The 26053-nt window shown below is 42.4% G+C and overlaps 1 protein-coding gene across 1 annotated transcript in view; it reads right to left on the bottom strand.

Moving 5' to 3' along the window:
- The window catches only part of LOC121544919 (latent-transforming growth factor beta-binding protein 2-like), a 180786-nt gene that overhangs the window by 141598 nt on the left and 13135 nt on the right, over positions 1–26053 (bottom strand). Inside the window, 1 exon segment of the mRNA XM_041855169.2 lies at positions 4331–4607. Coding sequence (XP_041711103.2) covers positions 4331–4607 — 277 coding nt within the window.

Below are 26053 nucleotides of genomic sequence, written 5' to 3'. Positions count from 1 at the left end.
GGACAGTGGGAATGTAGGGGAGGACAGTGGGAATGTAGGGGAGGACAGTGGGAATGTAGGGGAGGACAGTGGGAATGTAGGGGAGGACAGTGGGAATGTAAGGCAGGACAGTGGGAATGTAGGGGAGGACAGTGGGAATCTAGGGGAGGACAGTGGGAATGTAGGGGAGGACAGTGGGAATGTAGGGGAGGACAGTAGGAATGTAGGGCAGGACAGTGGGAGTGTAGGGGAGGACAGTGGGAATGTAGGGGAGGACAGTGGGAATGTAGGGGAGGACAGTGGGAATGTAGGGGAGGACAGTGGGAATGTAGGGGAGGACAGTGGGAATGTAGGGCAGGACAGTGGGAATGTAGGGGAGGACAGTGGGAATCTAGGGGAGGACAGTGGGAATGTAGGTGAGGACAGTGGGAATGTAGGGGAGGACAGTAGGAATGTAGGGCAGGACAGTGGGAGTGTAGGGGAGGACAGTGGGAATGTAGGGGAGGACAGTGGGAATGTAGGGCAGGACAGTGGGAGTGTAGGGGACTAGAGTGGGAGTAGGGTCAGGGTGGACACAGTAAGTTCTCATGATCCTGATTTATGATTTATCTGCAAACATTATGAACACACTTTCTTTACCATTTGATGAATGATCTAAAAGGCCTGTGTTTGGCCTCAGAGTACTCTGCACAGGCCTACTGTAAATTGAGTTAAACACAGCAAAAGTCTACACCTGTTTTACTGGAATGTCTTACAAACCGTCCCGATATTCCCAAGTGTTGACAAACCACTTCACAAAATACAGCAGACAGTATGCTTTCCCCATCTGCTGCTGACACAGTGCACACAGGGTGATTTCATTACCGCAGGAGGCCAACTGGCAGGTCTGGAGAGCAGGCTGTCTGGACTCCCAGACCGCTCCACGTCGGCCAGGCGACCCCTCATGCCCTTATCACTGCCGGCCAACTTGGCCCACCTTAAGCCCAGCTCTGCTTGGAGCTGCTACAGAATGCCTCCGTTTTCTTGGCGCGACCCAACAGGCAATAGAGGTAACAAGGTGCTACTGGCGTAACAACCCAAACCTGTTTCCCAGACGGAGACATACCTCACACCTTCCCTCTTAGGGAGAACAGGAAAGGCCTGGACAGGCTGGAGGCAGGAGAGTAGAGGCAGCGGAGGCAGGGGCAGAGGCAGAGGTCTGGGGCTGTTGTTTAGAGTGGCCATTTCTCCCCGGCTGGAGGAGAAGAGAGGGGGTAAAACCAGCAGGACGTTCTAATCTGTGCCGAGACTGCTCTCCTCACTCGTTAATTTGAGCTTGGCACTGCTCTGCACTCTCTCACTGACCTCACATTGCTCCCGCGCCTCTGGCCACAGCACAACCAAAATCTGATATCTGAGACAAAGACCTGGGTCCACTACCGCTCCAGGAGTAAACTTTTTCCACCTTTGGGTTACAACCATGCCTGAATGGAGAATGTTGCTCACTAGAACTGGACCCACACATACAGTACATTACACAAACATCTTCTGAGAAGAAGCGCTCTACTAGCCTGAAAATACAGAGACGTGAGCCTGCCACTCTCCGAGTGGGTTATGTGAATAATATTTTCCAAATGTCCACACACACACTGTTTTCTATACTGCTCATAGTTTGGGCCTGTTTCTGGCTTCACAACCCCATTTTTTTTCTAAATGTCTGTGTTTGCCAGCGCGTCCACAAGCGTTCATTTGAATGGTTGGACAGGCTCTGGCCAGGCTTGTGTTGTGGAATAGGAAATGGCTCATCTTCAGATTAACAGCACCTGCTGAGACGTGTTAGTCAGCTCCATTAGAGACAAGAGAGATCAAGCTGCCAGGTTGTGTGTGAATCAGTAATGGTGTCTGCCTCTTGTAATGTCAAATATGCAGCTTTGCTCTCTTATTTGTTCCAGATCTGTGACTCAGGCTGCAAATATGTCCACTAAGTCAATATCAAAGCAAGCATATGCATAGCAACTGTGCACTTCTAACACACGCCTTGTATTGATTACAAACTAAAGATTTATTGTGACTAAGAAACAATACAAGTGAAAAAATAAAAAAACTGTTAGGAAAACATCTGCCAAAACATTTACTTGGGTTACTTCAAGCTACTACAGGCATCAGAGCGGTTTTGCCAGTATAATTCCATAACACCAACAGAAATACAATGTGACATAACTGCAAAAGGCACTCTCAGTTCTCGCAATTATAACGTACTGGACCATAAACGTCAACTGTAATCGAATACACTGCAGAGATTTCAGAGAACGATATTACCCAGATGACACTTTGGCTGAAAACGAAGGGTGACCTCAGTGCTCAAACAAATTATGGCACTTAATACAACTGCAGGAGGATTAGAAAACCATTGGGCTCTCATCCAAGGCAGAGAAGCGTTTGACAAGATAAACTTTTCCCATACATAACAAAAAATCTGCCTGCACAGTCATAGACACAAACAAGCATCACCTTTCAACACCCTCAGTCGGAAATACGGTTCAAACCATCATACGACCATAATCAGAAGATTTGGCAGTGACCTTCAAGCTTAACAACGTACTTAAGCAAACAGTCGAGAAAAAATTTAATAATTTTGAGCATAAATGCTCTTGAGTATCATTTCCAGAATTATTGCGACACAAATAGAATGCTGTCGAAGCCAAAAGTCTGATGCCATTCTCTGGTCTGATTAATGGTCTTTGGAGAATAGCTGAATATTTAGTGAGATGGCCTAGTCTGACCAGTTGTCACGCTATGTGCATCGGTAGTCATTGTTAGTCTAGTCCAATTAACAAATTGACATTTTTATACTGTTACACAAACCCAAAGAAAATACATTATTCATTCAAATCAGGTTTCTATTTTCATAGCAAATGGCAAACGTTACTGTGGCGTTCCTATGTGGCAAATCAGATGTTGTTTTCTTTCATTCTACATGTTGAACTTCATGTTTTTTTAACCATGGCTTCTTAACCCCCTGAGGAGTTAATATGGAGCAGCTCTTTTTAATGGTGGAGAAGGAAAGACATGCTAAGTTGTTTACACAGCATTAAGAATGAAGTATTCAACATTTAACATATGGACCCGCTAATCTGCTTTGATTCAACCCAATGACAAACACAAATCATAATGCATACCAGGATAAAGAACTTATGTTCTGTACATGCCGTATGTTGTACATACACATCATAAAGAATATAATTGCACTTGCTTCTCATGACAGCATTTATTACACTGTCTAGGTCAGGGCTGCCCAACCCTCTACCGTCCAGTAGGTTTTCAGACCAACCCTAATTTAACACACCTGATTCTACTTATTAGCTGCTCAACAAGACCTTAACTAGCTGAATCAGATATGCTAAATTAGGGTTGGACTGAAAACCTACAGGACAGTAGATCTCCAGGAAGAGGGTTGGGCAGCACTGGTCTAGGTGACTGTTGTAGTAGCGTAACCCATGGTGGTGAGAACAGTACATTGTCTTTCTCTTTCCTCTGCCTGCTCCTGTCAGAATAAGGCTGATTTTGATTAGATGCTAAATAATAATGTTGTCTTACTGCAGAAATGAGGAGCTTAGAGGCATAAATCATTTTTACATGAGCTTAAACCGCAGCGTTTTTCCAGAATAAACCGCAGAATCTACAATTGAGTCCAAGTTTGACTGTGAAACGAATTCCATGTTCAAATGAAGATGTATATCAGTGTGCCATGACACCGGGCCAAAAACATTTCATAGCGCCGCAGGGTTGCCATGCCCACATGTCAGACTGCCATCATAGATCAAAAGAAATGGCATTGGAGGTTTAAATCCTCTTCTGAACTCAGCGATTATATTACAAAAATCTCAAATGTCAGTGATCTAGCGCCAGAAAATCAGTATTGATTTGCACTTCAAAGGCCTACTGTACTCTTGGATTGGAAACCACGGATATTTGACTGTCACCCCATTATTTAGTGTGTTAAAGATCCTGAATGTATGCATCTCATCAAAAACTGAAACTTGGGTAAAAGTCCAGTATTCCATATTCAGTGTCTACTGAGCTCCTACATTTCAGTTGAATGCATTCAGTTGTACAACTGACTAGGTATCCCCCTTTCCTTTCCCTTACTTTCCTTTCCTTTCCTCTTAAAGTATGTTTAAAGCATAAAGCATGTTGAACACAAACAATCAAAATATAATTTACATTTCTCCCCTTGCTTCTGTTGGGAAAACACATTGTTCCTCTAGCTAAACAGAGGTAAATTAGGTTAGTGTGTAAAGGTCAGTGAGTAACCATCTTTAAATGTCTAAATACTCCGGCAGGAAGTGGCTACAGTGCAGCGGTGACTTACACAGGTTGGAGAGGCTGTCTGGTGGTAGCAGGTCTGGGGGTCTGGGCCCTGGGGCTGGGGTTGTCTATGGCCTGCCTCTCTGTAGGTCTCCTCCTGGGCTGCTCTCTCTGGAAGGGGTTGGTGCCTGGCTGGATGCGCCTCAGAGACCCTCTGGTGTGGATGTACACCTGCTCTGGGGCTGCCTCCTCGCAGCGGGCCCCCTGGAACCCCGAGCGGCACACACAGGTGTGGGGCCTACTGCAGGAGCCGCGGTTCTGGCAGGGGGGCTGGCAATCGGCTGCAGTGGGGAGAGAGAGAAAGACGGAGGGAGATCATTAGCGGTGTCATGTTAGAACATGTGGCCTTTCACATAAAGGAGCAGCTCCAGACATGGCCTACATTATCTCAGCACTGGCCTGGCTTTACTTTATGTGATTCAATCAAGGGCAGATTAGTTGTGTGTCTCTGCCCTTGCTTTTACTCTGGTTTCCTTATAGTACAGAGCCTGGAGGGAATGTCATGTTCAATTTCACCTGAGCCCATAACTGACCTGTTTAGTCTTAATGTATGTGATCGCTTACATTTAACCCTTATCCCATTTCTCAGATTTCTTTACTTCAGCTCCTTGGCAGTGCTTAATGCTGCTGGCGCTCCAATGCTCAGCAGTTTTCCTAGAAATACCTTTCATTACTTATTCCAAATCCAATGTGTGCCATTGCCGTTATAAAGACAAACAGCTTAAAAGGGTCATAAAAGAAGCACATAAAAAATTAGCAAATGGGAAACTAGATTCCACTGGCCGACTTGGAGCCTAACTGGAGTCTGACTGTAAATGCCTCACATTTCATATGTGCATGGCTCGTGCTCGCAGATACTCCTATATTTGAAAAACAAACCAATCTGTTTTCCTTGTCTGGTCAAAGATTAATGTATAGACAATATTTATCAATTGTCTGCAAATACAGTGAGCGTTGAGGTAATTTCATGGTCATGGCAAAACAATCCGCACACGGCCAACCCTGGCCCCTCCCTGCACCTCACTCCAGCTACTTGAACACTATTCAAAGGTATGTGGCATGCCATTTAAAGCAAACAACCACTCCATCTTGTGACACAAATGTATGTACTGGATGGCACTGCAGAATTTATGACAGTGTCCTCAAACACTAAATCAGGTCGCTACTCTCTGGTGGCTAAAGCAAACAGCAGTGCTCCGTCAACAGTGGTGGAATGCTATTGACACAGATGCCGTGGATACTGACAGATCGCAGGCAGGAAGGCTTCCACTGTTTCTGGCACTGTGAGGAGAGCTGGTAGCTAAGGGCCCCACTGGCTGCATGGTCTACCTGCTGTAGGTTTCCCGTTACTGTTCAGACATGGGGACCAGTTTGTCTGGTGTGAGAGGAGAATGGACCTCCTAGGTGTCCTCTATAGCATGAGGAAGACTGAGTCCTTGGCTGCCACACCGAGGAACATAATTATTCTACTGTGTAGCAAACAGCTTGGCTTCAGTCTTTTGTTCTCTTGCTCCCTCTAATTGTATCCTAACAATAGACATAAAATTGCCATGAAAAGGCAGCAAACTAGCACCGCATGGTTTTGAATTCAGCACCACAACTTTCTTATGACATGATGTATATATGTTAATTGAGAGAGTATGCATTATAGTCAATCATTGCAACTTGATGACAAAAGGGAACAAATTTGAAATTAAATAATAGTCCTTGACCATATTCATGTGGTTTATTGTGAAGTTTATTCTATTAAACCCAACAAAATCGCTAGAGCATTTAGTTTGAACTGCTTTGGGGGAAAATATACCCCTATCTGATGAAGTGTACACAGTCAGGGAAATGTGCTTGTGGAGTGTGGACTCATATCACTTGGTATGTGATCCAAGTTTTCCAGTTTCCACCATGGGAAAAAATAAGAATAGCTTGGTTTCTATTTGGCAAGGAGTTAAATATATCATCCACTAACTAGACTTGAGGTTGGCCTGGAGCCACAGCCTTGTTCAACCTCAAAGATTACAAGGGTTTGGGGAAGACTTTGAGGATCAAACAGTCCCAATAGTCTGTTGAGATTATGAGGGAGAGTTCAGTAAATGAGTGGCCCCCACTCCCGACCCCACCCCACCGCACCCAACCATTGACACTGTACCATCTAAATTGGAACAATTACATATACAGTTGAAGTCGGAAGTTTAAATACACTTATGTTGGAGTCATTAAAACTCGTTTTTCAACCACTCCACACATTTCTTGTTAACAAACTATGTTTTGGTAAGTCGGTTAGGTCATCTACTTTGTGCATGACACAAGTAATTTTTCCAACAATTGTTTACAGACATATTATTTCACTTATAATTCATTGTATCACAATTCCAGTGGGTCAGAAGTTTACATACACTAAGTTGACTGTGCCTTTAAACAGCTTGGAAAATTCCAGAAAATGATGTCATGGCTTTAGAAGCTTCTGATAGGCTAATTGACATCATTTGAGTCAATTGGAGGTGGACCTGTGGATGTATTTCAAGGCCTACCTTCAAACTCAGTGCCTCTTTGCTTGACATCATGGGAAAATCAAAAGAAATCAGCAGACCTCAGATTTTTTTTTGTCGATCTCCACAAGTCTGGTTCATCCTTGGGAGCAATTTCCAAACGCCTGAAGGTACCACGTTCATCTGTACAAACAATAGTACGCAAGTATAAACACCATGGGACCACGCAGCCGTCATACCGCTCAGGAAGGAGATGCGTTCTGTCTCCTAGAGATGAACGTACTTTGGTGCGAAAAGTGCAAATCGATCCCAGAACAACAGCAAAGGACCTTGTGAAGATGCTGGAGAAAACAGGTACAAAAGTATCTATATCCTCAGTAAAACAAGTCCTATAGTTATCGACGTAACCTGAAAGGCCGCTCAGCAAGGAAGAAGCCACTGCTCCAAAACCGCCATAAAAAAGCCAGACTACGGTTTGCAACTGCACATGGGGACAAAGATCGTACTTTTTGGAGAAATGTCCTCTGGTCTGATTAAACAAAAATATAACTGTTTGGCCATAATGACCATTGTTATGTTTGGAGGAAAAAGGGGAATGCTTGCAAGCCGAAGAACACCATCCCAACCGTGAAGTACGGGGGTGGCAGCATCATGCTGTGGGGGTGCTTTGCTGCAGGAGGGACTGGTGCACTTCACAAAATAGATGGCATCATGAGGAAGGAAAATTATGTGGATATATTGAAGCAAAATCTCAAGACATCAGTCAGGAAGTTAAAGCTTGGTCGCAAATGGGTCTTCCAAATGGACAATGACCCCAAGCATACTTCCAAAGTTGTGGCAAAATGGCTTAAGGACAACAAAGTCAAGGTATTGGAGTGGCCATCACAAATCCCTGACCTCAATCCTGTAGAAAATGTGTGGGCAGAACTGAAAAAGCATGTGCGAGCAAGGAGGCCTACAAACCTGACTCAGTTACACCAGCTCTGTCAGGAGGAATGGGCCAAAATTCACCCAACTTATTTTGGGAAGCTTGTGGAAGGCTACCCGAAACGTTTGACCCAAGTTAAAGAATTAAAAGGCAATGCTACCAAATACTAATTGAGTGTATGTAAACTTCTGACCCACTGGGAATGTGATGAAAGAAATAAAAGCTGAAATAAATCATTCTCTCTACTATTATTCTGACATTTCACATTCTTAAAATAAAGTGGTGATCCTAACTGACCTAAGACAGAGAATTTTTACTAGGATTAAATATCAGGAATTGTGAAAAACTGAGTTTAAATGTATTTGACTAAGGTGTATGTAAACTTCTGACTTCAACTGTACTCACTTATCAATTTGTGTAACTGGCCTATAAAATGGCCTAAACAACAATCTGTATGGTTGGTACATGTCAGAGTCTGTGTATGTGACCCTGAATATGTGACCCTCTTCAGCTCTGTCGCCCAATAGCAGTCATTAAAGTGACACAATGTGGCACCAAACATGTGTTCCATTCATTGACAATGGGCTTGGCTGGGCAGTGGGCACTGACCCTGGTCCTTTTGACTCTGACTAGAGCTCCACACAAGCCTGGCTGCTGCAGTGTCACTGTCTGTCTCTCTTCCCTGGGTCTGGCCTGCTGCAGTATCACTGTCTGTCCCTCTTCCCTGGGTCCGGCCTGCTGCATGGGGCTGGCCTGCCTGTCTGGCTGCCTGGCTGTTGAACACTTTGTCGCAGTAATTGCTGTCGTGCAGATTTGTCTTGCACATCATTAAAACTAATTGCCTCACATTCCGTCCATTTCACAAATATGTGGTTTAATTATTGCATTGGGGAATAATAATAAAATACGATTTTTCTTTGAAACACTAATAGAAATGGGAAACATTCCTGGCAGGGTCATTGTTGTGCTTAATTATGACTGAGGCTGAATGACCAATCTGAAGAGACAGAATCCAGAGCCAGTCATCTGAAAAGTGCATAAACGTGGGCATTATTGGAACTTGTCATGCGATGGAAGCATACACTCCAAGTCTCCATGCAAGATACTGTGCATTAATCACATTCATGAGCTTTATTTTGTGACTCAGTTCAAACATCTCATATGGGCAATTCTACAGTAACAGAATGATGCTTAGACTCAGATTTTTCACTTTAAAATGTATGTCAAACAAAACACAATGATTGCAAAGTTAAACAAACCAGGCAACTCTATGCACAAGGACTACATTTAACAATTTACACAGAAAACATAACAAAAACATACGTGAAGAACAGTGCAGATGCATAGTTTGGTAACAGAATGACGGTTTGTGCTGTTTGTGCAGTCATCCTGTTAACAAACATTGCATCTGCGCTGTTCAAGTAGATGTGTTTCTGCAAAATGTTCTGTGTTAATTGTTTGTCAGCATCATTCTGTTAACGTGGAATTGCCCATATATACAGTGCATTCGGAAAGAATTAAGACCCCTTGACTTTTTCCACGTTTTGTTATGTTACAACCTTATTCTAAAATTGATGAAATTGTTTTTTTCCCCCTCATCAATCTACACACAATACCCTATAATGAAAAAGCAAAAACAGTTTAAATTTTTTTTTTTGCTAATTTATTACAAATAAACTGAAATATCACATTTACGTAAGTATTCAGACCCTTTACTCAGTACTTTGTTAAAGCACCTTTGGCAGCGATTACAGCCTCGAGTATTTTTGTGTATGACGCTACAAGCTTGGCACACCTGTATTTGGGGACTTTCTCCCATTCTTTTCTGCAGATCCTCTCAAGCTCTGTCAGGTTGGACGGGTAGTGTCGCTGCACAGCTATTTTCAGGTCTCTCCAGAGATGTTCGATCGGGTTCAAGTCCTAAGCACACAGCTTAGGGTCGTTGTCCTGTTGGAAGGTGGACTTTCGCCCCAGTCTGAGGTCCTGAGCACTCTGGAGCAGGTTTTCATCAAGGATCTCTCTGTACTTTGCTCCGTTCATCTTTTCCTCGATCCTGACCAGTCTCCCAGTCCCTGCCGCTGAAAAACATCCCCACAGCATGATGCTGCCACCACCATGCTTCACATTAGGGATGGTGCCATGTTTCCTCCAGACGTGATGCTTGGCATTCAGGCCAAAGAGTTCAATCTTGGTTTCATCAGACCAGAGAATCTTGTTTCTCATGGTCTGAGAGTCCTTTAGGTGCCTTTTGGCAAACTCCAAGCAGGCTGTCATGTGCCTTTTACTGAGGAGTGGCTCCGTCTGGCCACTCTACCATAAAGGCCTGATTGGTGGAGTGCTGCAGAGATGGTTGTCCTTCTGGAAGGTTCTCCCATCTCCACAGAGGAACTCTGGAGCTCTGTCAGAGTGACCATTGGGTTCTTGGTCACCTCCCTGACCAAGGCCATTCTCCCCCGATTGCTCAGTTTGGCCGGGCTCTAGGAAGAGTCTAGGTGGTTCCAAACTTCTTCCATTTAAGAATGATGGAGGCCACTGTGTTCTTGGGGACCTTCAATGCTGCAGACATGTTTTGGTACCCTTCCCCAGATCTGTGCCTCGACACAATCCTGTCTCTGAGTTCTACGGACAATTCCTTTGACCTCAAGGCTTGGTTTTTGCTCTGACTTGCACTGTCAACTGTGGGACCTTATATAGACAGGTGTGTGCCTTTCCAAATCATGTCCAATCAATTGAATTGACCACAGGTGGACTCCAATCAAGTTGTAGAAACGTCTCAAGGATGATCAATGGTAACAGGATGCACCTGAGCTCAATTTCCAGTCTCATAGCAAAGGGTCTGAATACTTATGTAAATAAGGTATTTCCGCTTTTTATTTTTAATACATTTGCAAAAATGTCTAAAAACCTGTTTTCGCTTTGTCTTTATGGGGTAGTGTGTGTGGATTGATGAGGAAACATTTTAATCTAATCCATTTTAGAACAAGGCTGTAACGTAACAAAATGTGGGAAAAGGTAAGGGGTCTGAATACTTCCTGAATGCACTGTATTTTGGGGCAATAACTGTATGAATGTGAAATTCAGTCCAAGTTCTGTCCTTAAAACCAATCTCAAGTTCAAGTTATTTGAGGACAGTCTTCAGGAAGGGAGAAGGGAGGAATGTCAGAGGGATAACAGTCCTGAACAAATCCATGACAGCTGAGGTCTACTCCAGCATCCCTGCCTTACAAACAACATTCACTCTGTGGCCAAACTACACTATCAGTCATCCTGTAAAATAGACCATAAAGCCCATTCTGAAAAAGCAGAGCATATTTGAATATATTGTACTGTATGAATTTTTGATTGAATTAGTGGTGAGCATACTAAAGTGTGTATATTAAAATAAGCCAGTGCCTTTATTTGGGTAAATAGCATTCTTAGCTCCCACAGCACAGCAGGCCTGAGTTGCCTACTAAGCCCCTGTGTGGGACTGAGGGAAGCCTTTACTACAGAGGAAGGCAGCAGGCATCAGCCCCCATCCACTGTATGGGGCCGGGCTCTCATTTCCAACAGAGTGGCTGTCTCCAGTCCACTACTATTCACTAGAGATTTGCCCCCCTCTCTCCACCTCACAGTAATACAACCCATCAAACTTTTACAATCCTCTCATTCAGCACAGGCAATTCGAAACCAAATATCTGACATAAAATTGTCTCCATTTTCTTTCACAGGTAAAAAATACTACCTCCGCTAACTTGATATTGGTGCTTAAAAAAAAAGTGATATCAATAATGAGAACGGAATCATGATAATCTTGGGTACCCCTCTCTCTACGGTTGGAGGAGATTATGTGCCATTAAGAGATTTATAGCCAGTGAGCCGTTCTACAGATTAGGATTCAGGCTCTCTTTGTACAAAAGAATACAAATAACTAAAGAGCTCACCACCCAGGGCCCTTTCAAACATAACTAGAACACTGGAAGAGGGGGTGGGGGATAATAATGTTTGTGTTTTGAGTTGGATTTTCAAAATATATGGAAATGTATGGAAGAATGTCCGTTCAAAGTTAAGAATGGAAACATGCTAAACTCTGGAACACTGAGCCATGTGTGGGATATCAGAGAGAAGCCATAACACGTGGCCCTAGCTTTACCACACACTCTCACCTTCTCCATTACAACAAAAAACCTGCTCCCAGGAGGTTTTATTAAACCACATTTTCATCATTATCCAAAGTTGGACAGACTTAGGAAAATACCATTGTATTCTGCTACTGAACGGATGTATTTTAAGAGAGTTAAACGGTAGGCCAAGCTCTGGAGAGTGAAATTGTGTCTAAAATGTTTTCTACCAAATAAGTAACATTGCAGAATTGTGGTACACTGGTATTTCAGCACCCCTGATCTTGATCAGATTATTTATGTTATTCAATAGCACAGGTTATATTGTTTTCTAAAGTGAGCATTTACACATTTCTGTACCATCAATCAACCTCCCTAAGAGATTGTCACTGTCCATTGCTCAATATATCATAAAAAAAAAAGAGATTGTCACTGTCCATTGCCCAATATATAATCCAGAAAAACAGACGTTATGAATAATCTCTGTCACCCTCTACCATCTAGAAGCCTAATCATTACCAGCAGTAGAAGTGAAGGAGCTCAGCTCAGGACTGACTGATGACTGGTCCTTTGTGGTAGTTCTGTGGTACTTTCTGGTATTTTCCCTTTATGGTAAATCCTTAAGGGGTAATATTTCAGAAAATGGAGGTGCCCCTTTCATATCTTTTCACTTTTTCTGTCACAGTGCGGTTTTTCAACCTAATACAGTAGTTTGGGCATTCACTCTCTCTCCATCCACATCAAGTTGGCGGGGGGATTTAGGTAACCTGAGGCTGACCCATGACATTGTGTACATTACTTTTAGCCATGCTATACTGTGCCTCTCCACCCACAGGCTCCCTCCTTCAGCCTTTAATGAGCAATCTGCTGGGGGGATATCTGGGGGCGTGTGCCCACTACTGTTTGTGTAATTTAGACTCCATTCTCCAGGGGATAACATCACAACAGTTTCCATATGTCCATAAGGCTATGGGGTAGAGAGATGTGGGGAGTGTTTACTGTTTGGTGTTGTACTGTATGTAACCATGTCAATCAAGCAAAGTCTTGCAAAGTTCTCTACAGTCTCTCTGTTAAGAGATCTCTGACAGATCCACTCTCTCCTTGCATCACGACACCAGTTACATCACGCTCAAAGAAACAGAAACAGACAAATGTCATTGAACAATGTATTAGACCCGTCAGACATCCCCATGGCTTGAGCAGAGAAGCAGCGTTCTACTTCCCTCTCCAGTGGCCCTACATCAACAGGGGCTTGCCAACCAAAACCAACGCGCAAACAGAAAAACAAACCTTTCACCTCCTCATCCACAGCCAATGCAGTAACTCATTCTAGCTATGTTGTGGTCCATGGTAGCAATTAGAAAAACATGTGGCCAGAGGAGGCACAAACAGAACCTGATTGCCACCTCCAGACAGACAACAGCTGGTGAGGAGAAGGCAGGCCTCCTGGTTTGGGGAGAGTCCATCCCAGTGTGTGGGTAATGATAGGGCTGTGTGAACATGGTGTGTGTATTGATTACAGGATCTGTCTAATAGCCCATAAAACCATCCAGACTGCCAGGGAGAGTTATGCCCCTGAACGGTGAACTGTGTAACCCCCTGCTAATCCGCAGTGCGCCTGTAAAGCAGGGACGGCCTACACGGCTGTCTGTGTAGCAATTACTTCACCCCTGACTGAACAACGTCACTAGAGAGGCCAGCGGTTTAAATACCTTCCACTGGTCCTGTAAAGAAACAAGCCACGTTTCTAGGCAGATTTGATCCTTATCAGCATGCCCTATTTTTAACTGTTAACTGTTTATGCCTAATGCACTTTTCTTTCCAAGAGATTTCAGGCTAAACTCTATGCATGTGTGATGCTAGATGACAATACATGGCAAATACATTTTCAACAGTATATTGGCTCATAATGTCCTTCAAGCCTGATATCTAACTCCTCCATACAGCTAATGCATTTAGCAGTGTATGCTCTTCAAACATTTGAATGGAACATTTAAATATTTTCTCCCAATGAAAATGACAGGTGACTTGGTTGACAAGCAGATATGGTTTTGATAAGGATGAGCAACTGGCCAACAGCCATGGAGGCAATGGAACACTGTCAATGATAGTGGTTGAATGCAAAGACAGACTTCACACTAAATCATGAACAGCGTTTGGACTGTAGCAATGCATGCCTAATGCCTCCTGTAGCTCAGTTGGTAGAGCATGGTGCTTGCAAAGCCAGGGTTGTGGGTTCGATTCCCACGGGGGGCCAGTATGAAAAATGTATGCACTCACTAACTGTAAGTCGCTCTGGATAACAGCGTCTGCTAAATTACTGTAAATGTAAATGGAGCAAAATAAAATAAATATACAAAAAAGCACCACAAGCCAAAATACTTTTCCAAAATGCTCACACATGTATGTCCTTGATGCTTTACTTTACCAGCTGGTGGACACATGTTTATGTGAGAGGAAAGCATATTAAAGGTGGACTCTGTTTTACACCAAGGTATGGTCAACCTGAACTCACTCCCCCTGAGTTGACAGGGCCCCAAATGAAAGCTTCATGACAGGTCCCCAATGAGAGATCCAGGCAGGTATGTGGTTTCAGTAGGATGGTACATAGGCCCATGTTATCAGGGGCATCATTTACCCTGAAAAATTTGAGGGGGCAAAAAGTACGTGAGGATGTCTGGGGGGGTTTGTATGTGGGCTAGGCCGTAAATTGGAGAATTCAGCATTTTTCAAACACCTGAAACCACTTTTTCCTGAAATCTAAAGCCAAAATCATTATGCTTCATTCTATGTAAAATAATATATAAATGTTTTTCTTCATATACAGTTGAAGTCGGAAGTTTAAATACACTTAGGTTGGAGTCATTAAAACTCGTTTTTCAACCACTCCACACATTTCTTGTTAACAAACTATCGTTTTGGCAAGTCAGTTAGGACATCTACTTTGTGCATGACACAAGTAATTTTTCCAACAATTGTTTACAGACAGATTATTTTACTTATACTTCACTGTATCACAATTCCAGTGGGTCAGAAGTTTACATACACTAAGTTGACTGTGCCTTTAAACAGCTTGGAAAATTGCAGAAAATGATGTCATGGCTTTAGAAGCTTCTGATAGGCTAATTGACATCATTTGAGTCAATTGGAGGTGTACCTCTGTGGTCCTCTGTAGCTCAATTGGTAGAGCATGGCGCTTGTAATGCCAGGGTAGTGGGTTCAATCCCCAAGACCACCCATACGTAAAAATGTATGCACACATGACTGTAAGTCGCTTTGGATAAAAGCGTCTGCTAAATGGCATATTATTATTACCTGTGGATTTATTTCAAGGCCTGCCTTCAAACTCAGTGCCTCTTTGCTTGACATCATGGGAAAATCAAAAGAAATCAGCCAAGACCTCTGAAAAATAATTGTAGACCTCCACAAGTCTGGTTCATCCTTGGGAGCAATTTCCAAATGCCTGAAGGTACCACGTTCATCTGTACAAACAATAGTACACAAGTATAAACACCATGGGACCACGCAGCCATCATACCGCTCAGGAAAGAGACGCGTTCTGTCTCCTAGAGATGAACGTACTTTGATGCGAAAAGTGCAAATCAATCCCAGAACAACAGCAAAGGACCTTGTGAAGGTGCTGGAGGAAACAGGTACAAAAGTATCTATATCCACAGTAAAACGAGTCCTATATCGACATAAACTGAAAGGCCACTCCGCAAGGAAGAAGCCACTACTCCAAAACCGGCATAAAAAAGCCAGACTACGGTTTGCAACTGCACATGGGGACAAAGATAGTACTTTTTGGAGAAATGTCCTCTGGTCTGATGAAACAAAAATAGAACTGTTTGGCCATAATGACCATCATTATGTTTGGAGGAAAAAGGGGGCAGCTTGCAAGCCGAAGAACACCACCCCAACCGTGAAGCACGGGGGTGGCAGCATCATGCTGTGGGGGTGCTTTGCTGCAGGAGGGACTGGTGCACTTCACAAAATAGATGGCATCATGAGGAAGGAACATTATGTGGATTTATTGAAGCAACATCTCAAGACATCAGTCAGGAAGTTAAAGCTTGGTCGCAAATGGGTCTTCCAAATGGACAATGACCCCAAGCATATTTCCAAAGTTGTGGCAAAATGGCTTAAGGACAACAAAGTCAAGGTATTGGAGTGGCCATCACAAAGCCCTGACCTCAATCCTATAGAAAATGTGTGGGCAGAACTGAAAAAGCGTGTGCGAACAAGGAGGCCTACAAACCTGACTCAGTTACACCAGCTCTGTCAGGAGGAATGGGCCAAAATTCACCCAACTTATTTTGGGAAGCTTGTGGAAGGCTACACGAAACGTTTGACCCAAGTTAAATAATTAAAAGGCAATGCTACCAAATACTAATTGAGTGTATGTAAACTTCTGACCCACTGGGAATGTGATGAAAGAAATAAAAGCTGAAATAAATCATTCTCTCTACTATTATTCTGACATTTCACATTCTTAAAATAAAGTGGTGATCCTAACTGACCTAAGACAGGGAATTTTTACTAGGATAAATGTCAGGAATTGTGAAAAACTGAGTTTAAATGTATTTGACTAAGGTGTATGTAAACTTCCGACTTCAACTGTATAAGCATACCTCTTGAGCTTTCTGTATCCTCCTGACTGGTGTTTCTTTTTTTAAAGAAATGAAATATGCTTCTCTGCATCTCTGCTCAAATCTGGGTAAAATATTGAAAGGAATGTGAGTCTTATTCAGTACATTTAGTTATTGCTTGCTTTTCTAAAGTCTACCAACCTTACCAGCAGACATGCCAGCTAAGATAGTTAGACAAGCTAGCTGCTCTAATTAAGCCTGCAATGGCTTCTTGGTAGCTAGATATGATGTTTGGAGATTGGGAACCTATCTGGGCTAGCTAAAGCCAACTTCATAAAAATGTTAAGTGGCTAATCATGTTCATTAAAAAAAATTAAAATAACAGGACAAATCTGAGGGGGCATGTGCCCCTGTGCCTCCTATGGACATGACACCTCTGTAGGTTATGTTATATAGGATGAGGTAACTACAAAGTACGTCATTCTGATTTTGGGCAGCACAGCCTGAAACAAAACATACATCATTCCTAATGGTGTCTCCAAATCTGTCTGCACTGGAAGGCTTGAATCTAGCCCTAACAGCCGTGAGGATATGATGGAATTAAAGAAACATTCTACATGCAGGACATTTTTGTTTGGAAAAGGAGAGAAATAGCGAGGAAGGGGGGAATGAAAGAGACACAGGCAGACTTTCTGCATGAATAGTTATTTTAGGGTTGGATGGGGCCCTGAGCAGCACAGCAGGCCAAAGAAAGCTGGAAGGCAATCAAAAAGAAACTCCTTTCTACCGCATTTCACTCTGTCAATCACTGGCTGCTTGAGAGGCTGAAAACAACTTTCTTTCTCTTCCTGAATGATGCACCTTTCATCTGCCCCCTAAAGACCGCTAAGGATTTAAACCAAGAGCCATTATTTCATGTCTGATTATACTTATTGCATGTTCACATACATTCCATGTACCATTTGGTCTTCACTACAGTAGGTGCAGCAAGTATGAATTCAACTGCAGAAGATATCGATAAGTCTTTGTGCCATGGCACTGGGTAAACTCAGTGTGCTGGGGTGAGATGGTCAGCGAGACATAGTATGCACTGTGGGGATTCTCCCTCCTGTGAGAGGCATTCTGCATTCAGTCCTAAATTCAGTTTGTGTTCAGCAGACCATGTCATTAATCCAATTAACAAAGAGACCATGTCAGGAGGAGAAGCCATCGCAACCCTAATAACACTGATGCATAGTGACCCGGGCGGTGTGAATGCCAAGGGCTAGCCCTCTCTCTATGGCCGGTGGAAGTCCGTCTTGTGATCATGACGTGCCAAACTCAGTGTGTAAACACCTGTTGGTCAGGATTTAAATGGCAACTTTGATATGTGAGGATTAAACCTCCTAACCAACCAAAAATAAACACTACTAATGGGAGATCTGAATGGTCAGTTGACTCAGATCAACTTTGTGTGATACTGAAGCCCAGATAATGTTCACTGTGAGATGCCTGCTGTGAATCTTACTTTGAATATCACAGTACATAGATTACAGTGGGATATCTAGGTGAAGCACCAGTAGAACAAGAGAGAGATTATTTTCATTTATAAAATACTGGAGTCCAATTCTGGTACAGTAGTGACAATCAATCAGTAAAGTAAAACTCTTTCCACCTAATAAGGTGACCTTTTACTTCTTCCTCATTTGATTCAGTTTGGCTTGCCGGAGGTTTTGCTATTTTGGAAACATGTTTCTTTGGCTATTTACGATACAAATCAGAGGAATTCCAGTAATCCGATGTTCAGCTTCCCTTTTTTTGGCAATAATTGGTAATCAAGGTGGACTGTGGTCCCACTGCTTATCATTCCTGGCTCATTTCATGAATGACTGGTTTGCTGGTGAAATATTCATTCATGCTTTTGTTTAAAACTGAATTGTGATTGTGAATGAATGTTGGCCAATATTCAGAAAGTATTCATACCCCTTGACTTATTCCACATTTTGTTGTGTTACAGTCTGAATTCAAAACGGATGAAATATATTTTTTTCTCACCCATCTACACACAATACCCCAGAATGACAAAGTGAAAACATGTTTAGAATCTTTTGTAAATGTATTGAAAATGAAACACAGAACTCTAATTTACTTAAGTATTCACACCCCTGAGTCAATACTTTGTAGAAACACCTTTTGCGGCGATTACAGCTTTGAGTTGTCTTGGGTATGTCTGTATCAGCTTTGCACATCTGGATTTGGGGATTTTCTCCCATTCTTAAGTTAAATGGGGAGCGGCGGTGAACAAAGATCTTCTAGTCTTTACACAGATTTTCAAAGGGATTCAAGTCTGGGCTTTGACTGGGCCACTCAAGGACTTTCACATTCTTGTTCTGAAGCCATTCCAGCGTTGCTTTAGCTGTATGCTTGGGGTCATTGTACTGTTGGAACGTAAATCTTCGCCCCATTTGCACTGAAGCAGGTTCTCATCAAGCATTTGCCTGTATTTGGCTCCATTCATTGTTCCCTCTATCCTTACCAGTCTCCAAGTCCCTGACACTGAAAAGCATCCCCATAGCATGATGCTGCTACCACCATGCTTCACGGTAGGGATGGTGTTAGATGGGTGAAGAGCTGTGCCTAGTTTTCTCCAGACATAGCACTTTGCATTCAGACCAAAGAGTTACATTTTTGTCTCATCAGACCACAGAATCTTTTGCCTTATGCTATCATAGTCTTTCACGTGCCTTTTTGCAAACTCCAGGCGTGCTGTCATGTGCCTTTTTCTCAGGAGTGGCTTCCGTCTGGCTACTCTCCCATAAAGCCCAGATTGGTGAAGTACTGTAGAGAATGTTGTCCTTCTGGCAGGTTCTCCCATCTCAGCCAAGGAACTCTGTAGTTCTGTCAGAGTGGTCACCTATAATAATATAATAATAATATGCCATTTAGCAGACGCTTTTATCCAAAGCGACTTACAGTCATGCGTGCATACATTTTTGTGTATGGGTGGTCCCGGGGATCGAACCCACTACCTTGGCGTTACAAGCACCGTGCTCTACCAGCTGAGCTACAGAGGACCACAGATTCTGGGTAGTTCTATATACACCTCCCTGACCAAGGTCCTTCTTGCCCGGTTGGACGGCCAGCTCTAGGCAGATTCTGGGTAGTTCTATATTTTTTCAATTTCCCAATGATGGAGACCATTGTGCTGTTGGAAACTTTCAACACTCTATACGCTTCCCCAGATATATGCCTCATCACAATCTACAGCCAGTTCCTTGGACTTCATGGTATAGTTTCTGCTCTGACTTGCACTGTCAACTGTGGGACCTTATATAGACAGGTGTGTTTCATTCTTAATCATGTCCAAACAATTGAATTGGCCACAGGTTGTAGTGACATCTCAAGGATTATCGAAGTAAATTGGAAGCACCTGACCTCAATTTGGAGTGTTATAGCAGAGGGGTGTGAATACTTATGTAAATTAGATATTTCTGCTAAAATTTCTTAAAACATGTTTTCACTTTGTCATTATGGGGTATTGTGTGTAGAAAGGTGAGAAAAAACATATTTAATCCATGTTGAATTCAGGCTGAAAAAACAACATGTGGAATAAGTCAAGGGGTATGAATGCTTTTGAAGACACTGTACATGTATAAGTTAATTTAATGATAATTTCTAAACCTGGCTCTGGCAAAAGGAGGATTCCACAGTTAATATTTTATCATGGAATAAATGTGTGGAGCAGTGTGGGGCTTTACAGTAAAACACAGTGGAAGATGAGAAGTGCATTAAGAAGTGTGTGTGTGTCTTGACAGCAGCAGGTTGTGCAGACATGTCCACATGCAGCCCGCCTGCCTGTCTGTCTGTCTTATCAGCCCGGCTGGGGTACATCTGGCCTTCCGTTGCTCTTGATCTATGGGAATGAGGCTTTTTTTGGTCAACAGATGTGAATCTGGCAAGTTTACTAAAGAGATGACCCCCAAACCAGATGCACCCTTTTGGACCCGTGGGGCATAGCAATGCAAAATGCTGCTTGTAAATAAATATGAAGATAAACTGGGAATCTCTATAGCCATTGGCCACAGTTACACCTGGCTTCACTTTATGGCTTTGGCCAACCTAAGCAGAAATACCCACAGAACTATGTGTCTTATGACAATCATCAATAAAACCAGTGGTTGGATCAGACAACACAGACAAACATGGACTTCAAAGCCTGATCAGAATGTATATACATAACAATAACATAAGACACTTTCTCAAGAGTGATATGTTATTCTAATTAATTATGATACTTCAAAGAACATTTACCAAGGTGACTTTCAAGCAAAAATTATGACAAATTATTGCTCAAAGTGATCTATTACATTACAGCAAACTATTTTAGACATCATTTATGTTACATACTAAACAACACAACACAGAAAAAACAACGGTGTTTACCATCCATCTTATACATCAACACAGAGACAGATCAACACAGAGATCTTAATGGCAGAATCTGAGCCAAGAGCAAACCTTGGGCCCAACAGGACACCCAGCTAGCACATAACGTTCTAAGAACCAAATGTTTCTTAGAGCTTGGTGAGACCGTGGTTGTCCTATGGTTATTTTGTATACAAACTTCCCACAACTTTCTGGGAATGCTGCAGGATAGTTACTTGGCTTTGGAACATTCTCAGCACATTTAAGGAACTTAGCAAAAAAACATTTTCTTGGTATTTCATTACTTTAACAGAATGTTTCCTAAAAGTTCAAACATGGTTACATTTAATTTCAATTTTGGTAATGTTCTGTGAACGTTCTCCAACAGGTTTGACATTGGGAATGTTTTCAAATAGTTCAGAGATTGTTAAGAAACAACGTTCTTCTGTGGGAATTTCAGCACTTCAGCATAACGTTTCCTACAGGTTTCTTCATGGATATTTTTAAAGTAATGTTCTCAAATTGTTCTGAGAACTTTAAGAAAACTTTCCATAGAAAGCACAAGAAAACTTTAGTAACGTTCTAAGACTGTTATGTAAAAACATACATTCCTTTCTCAAAACGTTAAGAAAACGCTCAATAAAAACCACAAGAAACTTTAGTAACGTTCAGATAACCTAAGAAAGTTATTTAAAAGCATATACAGTGCATTCGGAAAGTATTCAGACTTGACTTTTTCCACATTTTGTTACGTTACAGCCTTGGATTAAATCAAATCAAATCATTATCAATCTACACACAATACCCCATAATGACAAAGTGAAAACAGGTTTATAGAAATGTTTGCAAATTTATAAAAAAAAAAAAAAACAGAAATAGCTTATTTACATAAGTATTCAGACCCTTTGCTATGAGACTCGAAAATTGAGCTCAGTTGCATCCTGTTTCCATTGATAATCCTTGAGATGTTTCTACAACTTGATTGGAGTCCACCTGTGGTCAATTCAATTGATTGGACATTATTTGGAAAGGCACACACCTGTCTATATAAGGTCCCACAGTTCACAGTGTGCATGTCAGAGCAAAAACCAAGCCATGAGGTCGAAGGAATTGTCCGTAGAGCTCTGAGACAGGATTGTGTCGAGGCACAGATCTGGGGAAGGGTACCAAACTATTTCTGCAGCATTGAAGTCCCCAAGAGCACAGTGGCCTCCATCATTCAACCCCCAAGACTCTTCCTAGAGCTGGCCACCTTGCCAAACTGAGCAATCAGGGGAGAAGGGCCTTGGTCAGGGAGGTGACCAAGAACCCGATGGTCGCTCTGACAGAGCTCCAGAGTTCCTCTGTGGAGATGGGAGAACCTTCCAGAAGGACAACCATCTCTGCAGCACTCCACCAATCAGGCCTTTATGGTAAGAGTGGCCAGACGGAAGCCACTCCTCAGTAAAAGGCACATGACAGCCTGCTTGGAGTCTGCCAAAAGGCACCTAAAGGACTTTCAGACCATGAGAAACAAGATTCTCTGGTCTGATGAAACCAAGATTGAACCCTTTGGCCTGAATGCCAAGCGTCACGTCTGGAAGAAACCTGGCACCATCCTTACGGTGAAACATGGTGGTGTCAGCATCATGCTGTGGGGATATTTTTCAGCGGCAGGGACTGGGAGACTAGTCAGGATCAAGGGAAAGATGAACAGAGCAAAGTACAGAGAGATCCTTGATGGAAAACCTGCTCCAGAGCGCTCAAGACCTCAGACTGGGGCGAAGGTTCACCTTCCAACAGGACAACAACCCTAAGTACACAGCCAAGACAACGCAGGAGTGGCTTCGGGACAAGTCTCTGAATGTCCTCGAGTGGCCCAGCCAGAGTCCGGACTTGAACCTGATCTCTGGAGAGACTTGAAAATAGCTGTGCAGGGACGCTCCCCATCCAACCTGACAAAGCTTGAGAGGATCTGCAGAGAAGAATGGGAGAAACTCCCAAAAGGTGTGCCAAGCTTGTAGCGTCATACACAAGAAGATTCTAGGCTGTAATCGCTGCCAAAGGTGCTTCAACAAAATACTGAGTAAAGGGTCTGAAAAGTTATGTAAATGTAATATTTATATTTTAATTTGCAAAAATGTCTAAAAACCTGTTTTTGCTTTGTCATTATGGGGTATTGTGTGTAGATTGATGAGGGGAAAAAACGAGTTCATCCATTTTAGAATAAGGCTGTAACGTAACAAAATGTGGAAAAAGGGAAGGGGTCTGAATACTTTCCGAATGCACTGTACATTATTACATTTACATTTACGTCATTTAGCAGACGCTCTTATGTTCTCAGCAGCAACAAAACTTTCTCTATCCATTATCTTGTTAAGTGTTTTCAGGTGTGTTGGCCGCGCCCAATAATTGGCCACATGTGATCTTAATGAGTGCTTGTTTCTTTTGAAATGGGGTCTGTTGAATAGACTAAAATGAACAGCTTTGTATGCGCAAAAAACATGGCATGCCATCTCCCTCCAATTCCATGGATAGAGAAAGTAAGATTATAGGTTTGAATCTCACTGATGCCGTGTCACAATAAAAAATAAATGTGTACGCATGATTAATGCCTAAGGAATTGAATTTACATGTGTCCTATCTGTGCTTGGAGTTCAAAAAAGTTTACCCAAAATAAGCTTGCAGTGTTATTAAAAGTATTATTGTAACATTCAGTGAAAGTTTTAAGGAAGTTAATAAAAAACCTCAAAATAACCTATAATATCCATTCTCAGAGCATTAATAAAACCTTCCAGGACAACTTTCAAGGAACCAGAGTAAAACGTTCTCAGAACCTCCCTGCAAACTAAAAATGAACGTTCCCAGAACAGGCTAACTTTTCCTTTCCTTTCTCAGAACGTTTGAAAAAGTTTCACTTATGGCTTCGTTCCCAGAACCAATGGGAAACCAAAAATGTACTTTCCCTCAACTTCCAAGGAACCAAATGTGCTAGCTGGGCAAGAACTCTGAAAACCTTTTAAATCCATATCTTGATTCCACACCAGACCAGACACACAGAGACCCAGACCTTTCTATAAACATAGCATTTAAAAATCCTTGTAGGCATTCTCACTGGACAACTGTCAAAAGAATTCCTGCCATATATTTGCTGTGACCTCAACCTGATTCAACAAGGACGTATTGTTGAGAAACCATAACTCAAGAAACCAAATCCGCTCTCCCGGTTTAAACTTACGACCGACAGTTTTAATATTAGACATTACCTAAATTCCTTCACATATAATTTCCTAGACGTGGCTCAGTGAGGATATGTTTTTACATATTGTCCAGTTGACAGGTTTGTTCCTTTTCTTTCCCCCACTGTGAACATGTTTTCTCATGCGGCCGCCCCCCACTAGTGATACCCTGTTAGGGTCTGCAGTAACACACTCAGAGAATGTGATAGTCTGAGTTAGTGGGGGGTCTCCACCACCACGGTGGAGGTCTCCATAAGGGGGCTCCCAGGGCAGGCTGGGGGTCGTGGTGTGGGGTTCACTACACAGCTGATGGTACCTTACCCTCCAGTCACACTGGGTGAGGGCCAAACTCCTAACAGAGACCAGATGGTGGTGGGATGGAGACCTTGCCTTCTTAGATGGTCTACTGTGTTTAACATGACTGGTTTAGAAGGGACATGTTACTTTCTGGCAGGTGGAAAATATTTACCAATCTGATTTGGGTAACTCCTGCTTCATCCTAAGTAATTTACACCTCTGTAAGTGTGCCTTTAGCTGGGACTTTAAAAAAGGAGGCAGAACCAGCGGTAGTACAGGGGGATAATTAGGATGCTGGCTAATGAGCTAATGAGGTGACTTTATTTACTGACTCCTTTAAAGGAACTGCCTTGATGATGGGCAAACGACAACAGCTTTTGTAGCGTGGGACAGTTTGTGTGGGTGTGTGTGTGTTGTGTGTCTAGTTGCTGTGGGAACTGTTTTAGCCCAGAAATGCAGGTTTTGAGTGTGGGTTTCACATTCTGAGCTTGTAAAACGTAAAGATAACTCTTTCTAAAACAGCTTCTCCTATAACCTGTTATTTCAGTCTGCAACATGATGACAGACAAAAATAAAAGGAGAAACATTCTCAAAATGTTTTGACAGGCTGTAGAAAAGCATTGATAATATTTGTAACCAGGAGCTGCCAAGCTAACACTTAAAGTCATGTTCTCAAATTATTCCAAGAACGTTAAGACGTAAAGTTCTTCTGTGTGAATTTCAGTACTTCAGCATAACGTTTCCTCTAGGTTTCCTCATGGTTCTATTTAAAGTAATGTTCTCAAATTGTTCAGAGAGCATTAAGAAAACTTTCCATAAGAAGCGCAAGAAAACTTTAGTAACGTTCAGAGAATGTTCTAAGAATGTTATTTAAAAACATACAGTATATTCCGTTCTCAGCATTAACAAAACTCTCTCTATCCTCTATCTTGTGTGTTCAGAGTCATGTTCAGTTGCCAAATGTTCCTGAACGTTGCAGATAGAAATTCCATGAATAGAGCCGATGTGATTCCTTACTCTACATATCAGAGAGGCATGTTTAATATACATAGCCTATTTCTATCTGAACGTTCCAAAACGTTCAATCATGCTGAACGCGCCCAAGGTGTGTTTCTAAGCTGGAGGAGGGGAGCAGGGACGGGGGGGGCTTGATGCAAAGCTGTCATCAAGGCAAAGGGTGGCTATTTGAAGAATCTCAAATATAAAATATATTTTGATTTGTTTAACACTGTTTTTGGTTACTACATGATTCCATATGTGTTATTTCATAGTTTTGATGTCTTCACTATAATTCTACAATGTAGAAAATAGTAAAAATAAAGAAGAACCCTTGAATGAGTAGGTGTTCTAAAACTTTTGACCGGTAGTGTACTTCCATTCATTTTTTCAACTGGTACCGGGGGACCTTCAGACGAGTCTTGTGAGGCCTGTGGGCATCCTAGAGCAAAACAACTGACATGTACGTGAGAGTCTCGCCTTTTAGTGTGTAGCCCAAACTGTTCGGACGCTACAGACAGAAGTTGGCAGATCGGCTGTACCGACTTCCGACGATTCCCAAGACGCTCGTAGAGCAAAACGGAGAACACCATCGTATTTGTGAGAGTCTCATATTTTCATAGAGGGATCATAATAGTTTGTAGGCACAACCGTTCGGATGCTACAGACGATTTTGTGAGAACACAGATTTTCGGGATATCTCATGGTTTGA

The sequence above is a fragment of the Coregonus clupeaformis genome, chromosome 29 (assembly GCF_020615455.1).
Source record: "Coregonus clupeaformis isolate EN_2021a chromosome 29, ASM2061545v1, whole genome shotgun sequence".
Lineage (NCBI taxonomy): Eukaryota > Metazoa > Chordata > Actinopteri > Salmoniformes > Salmonidae > Coregonus > Coregonus clupeaformis.
Note: the sequence above shows the minus strand (reverse complement) of the source record. Positions and strands in the feature narration are given on the sequence as shown.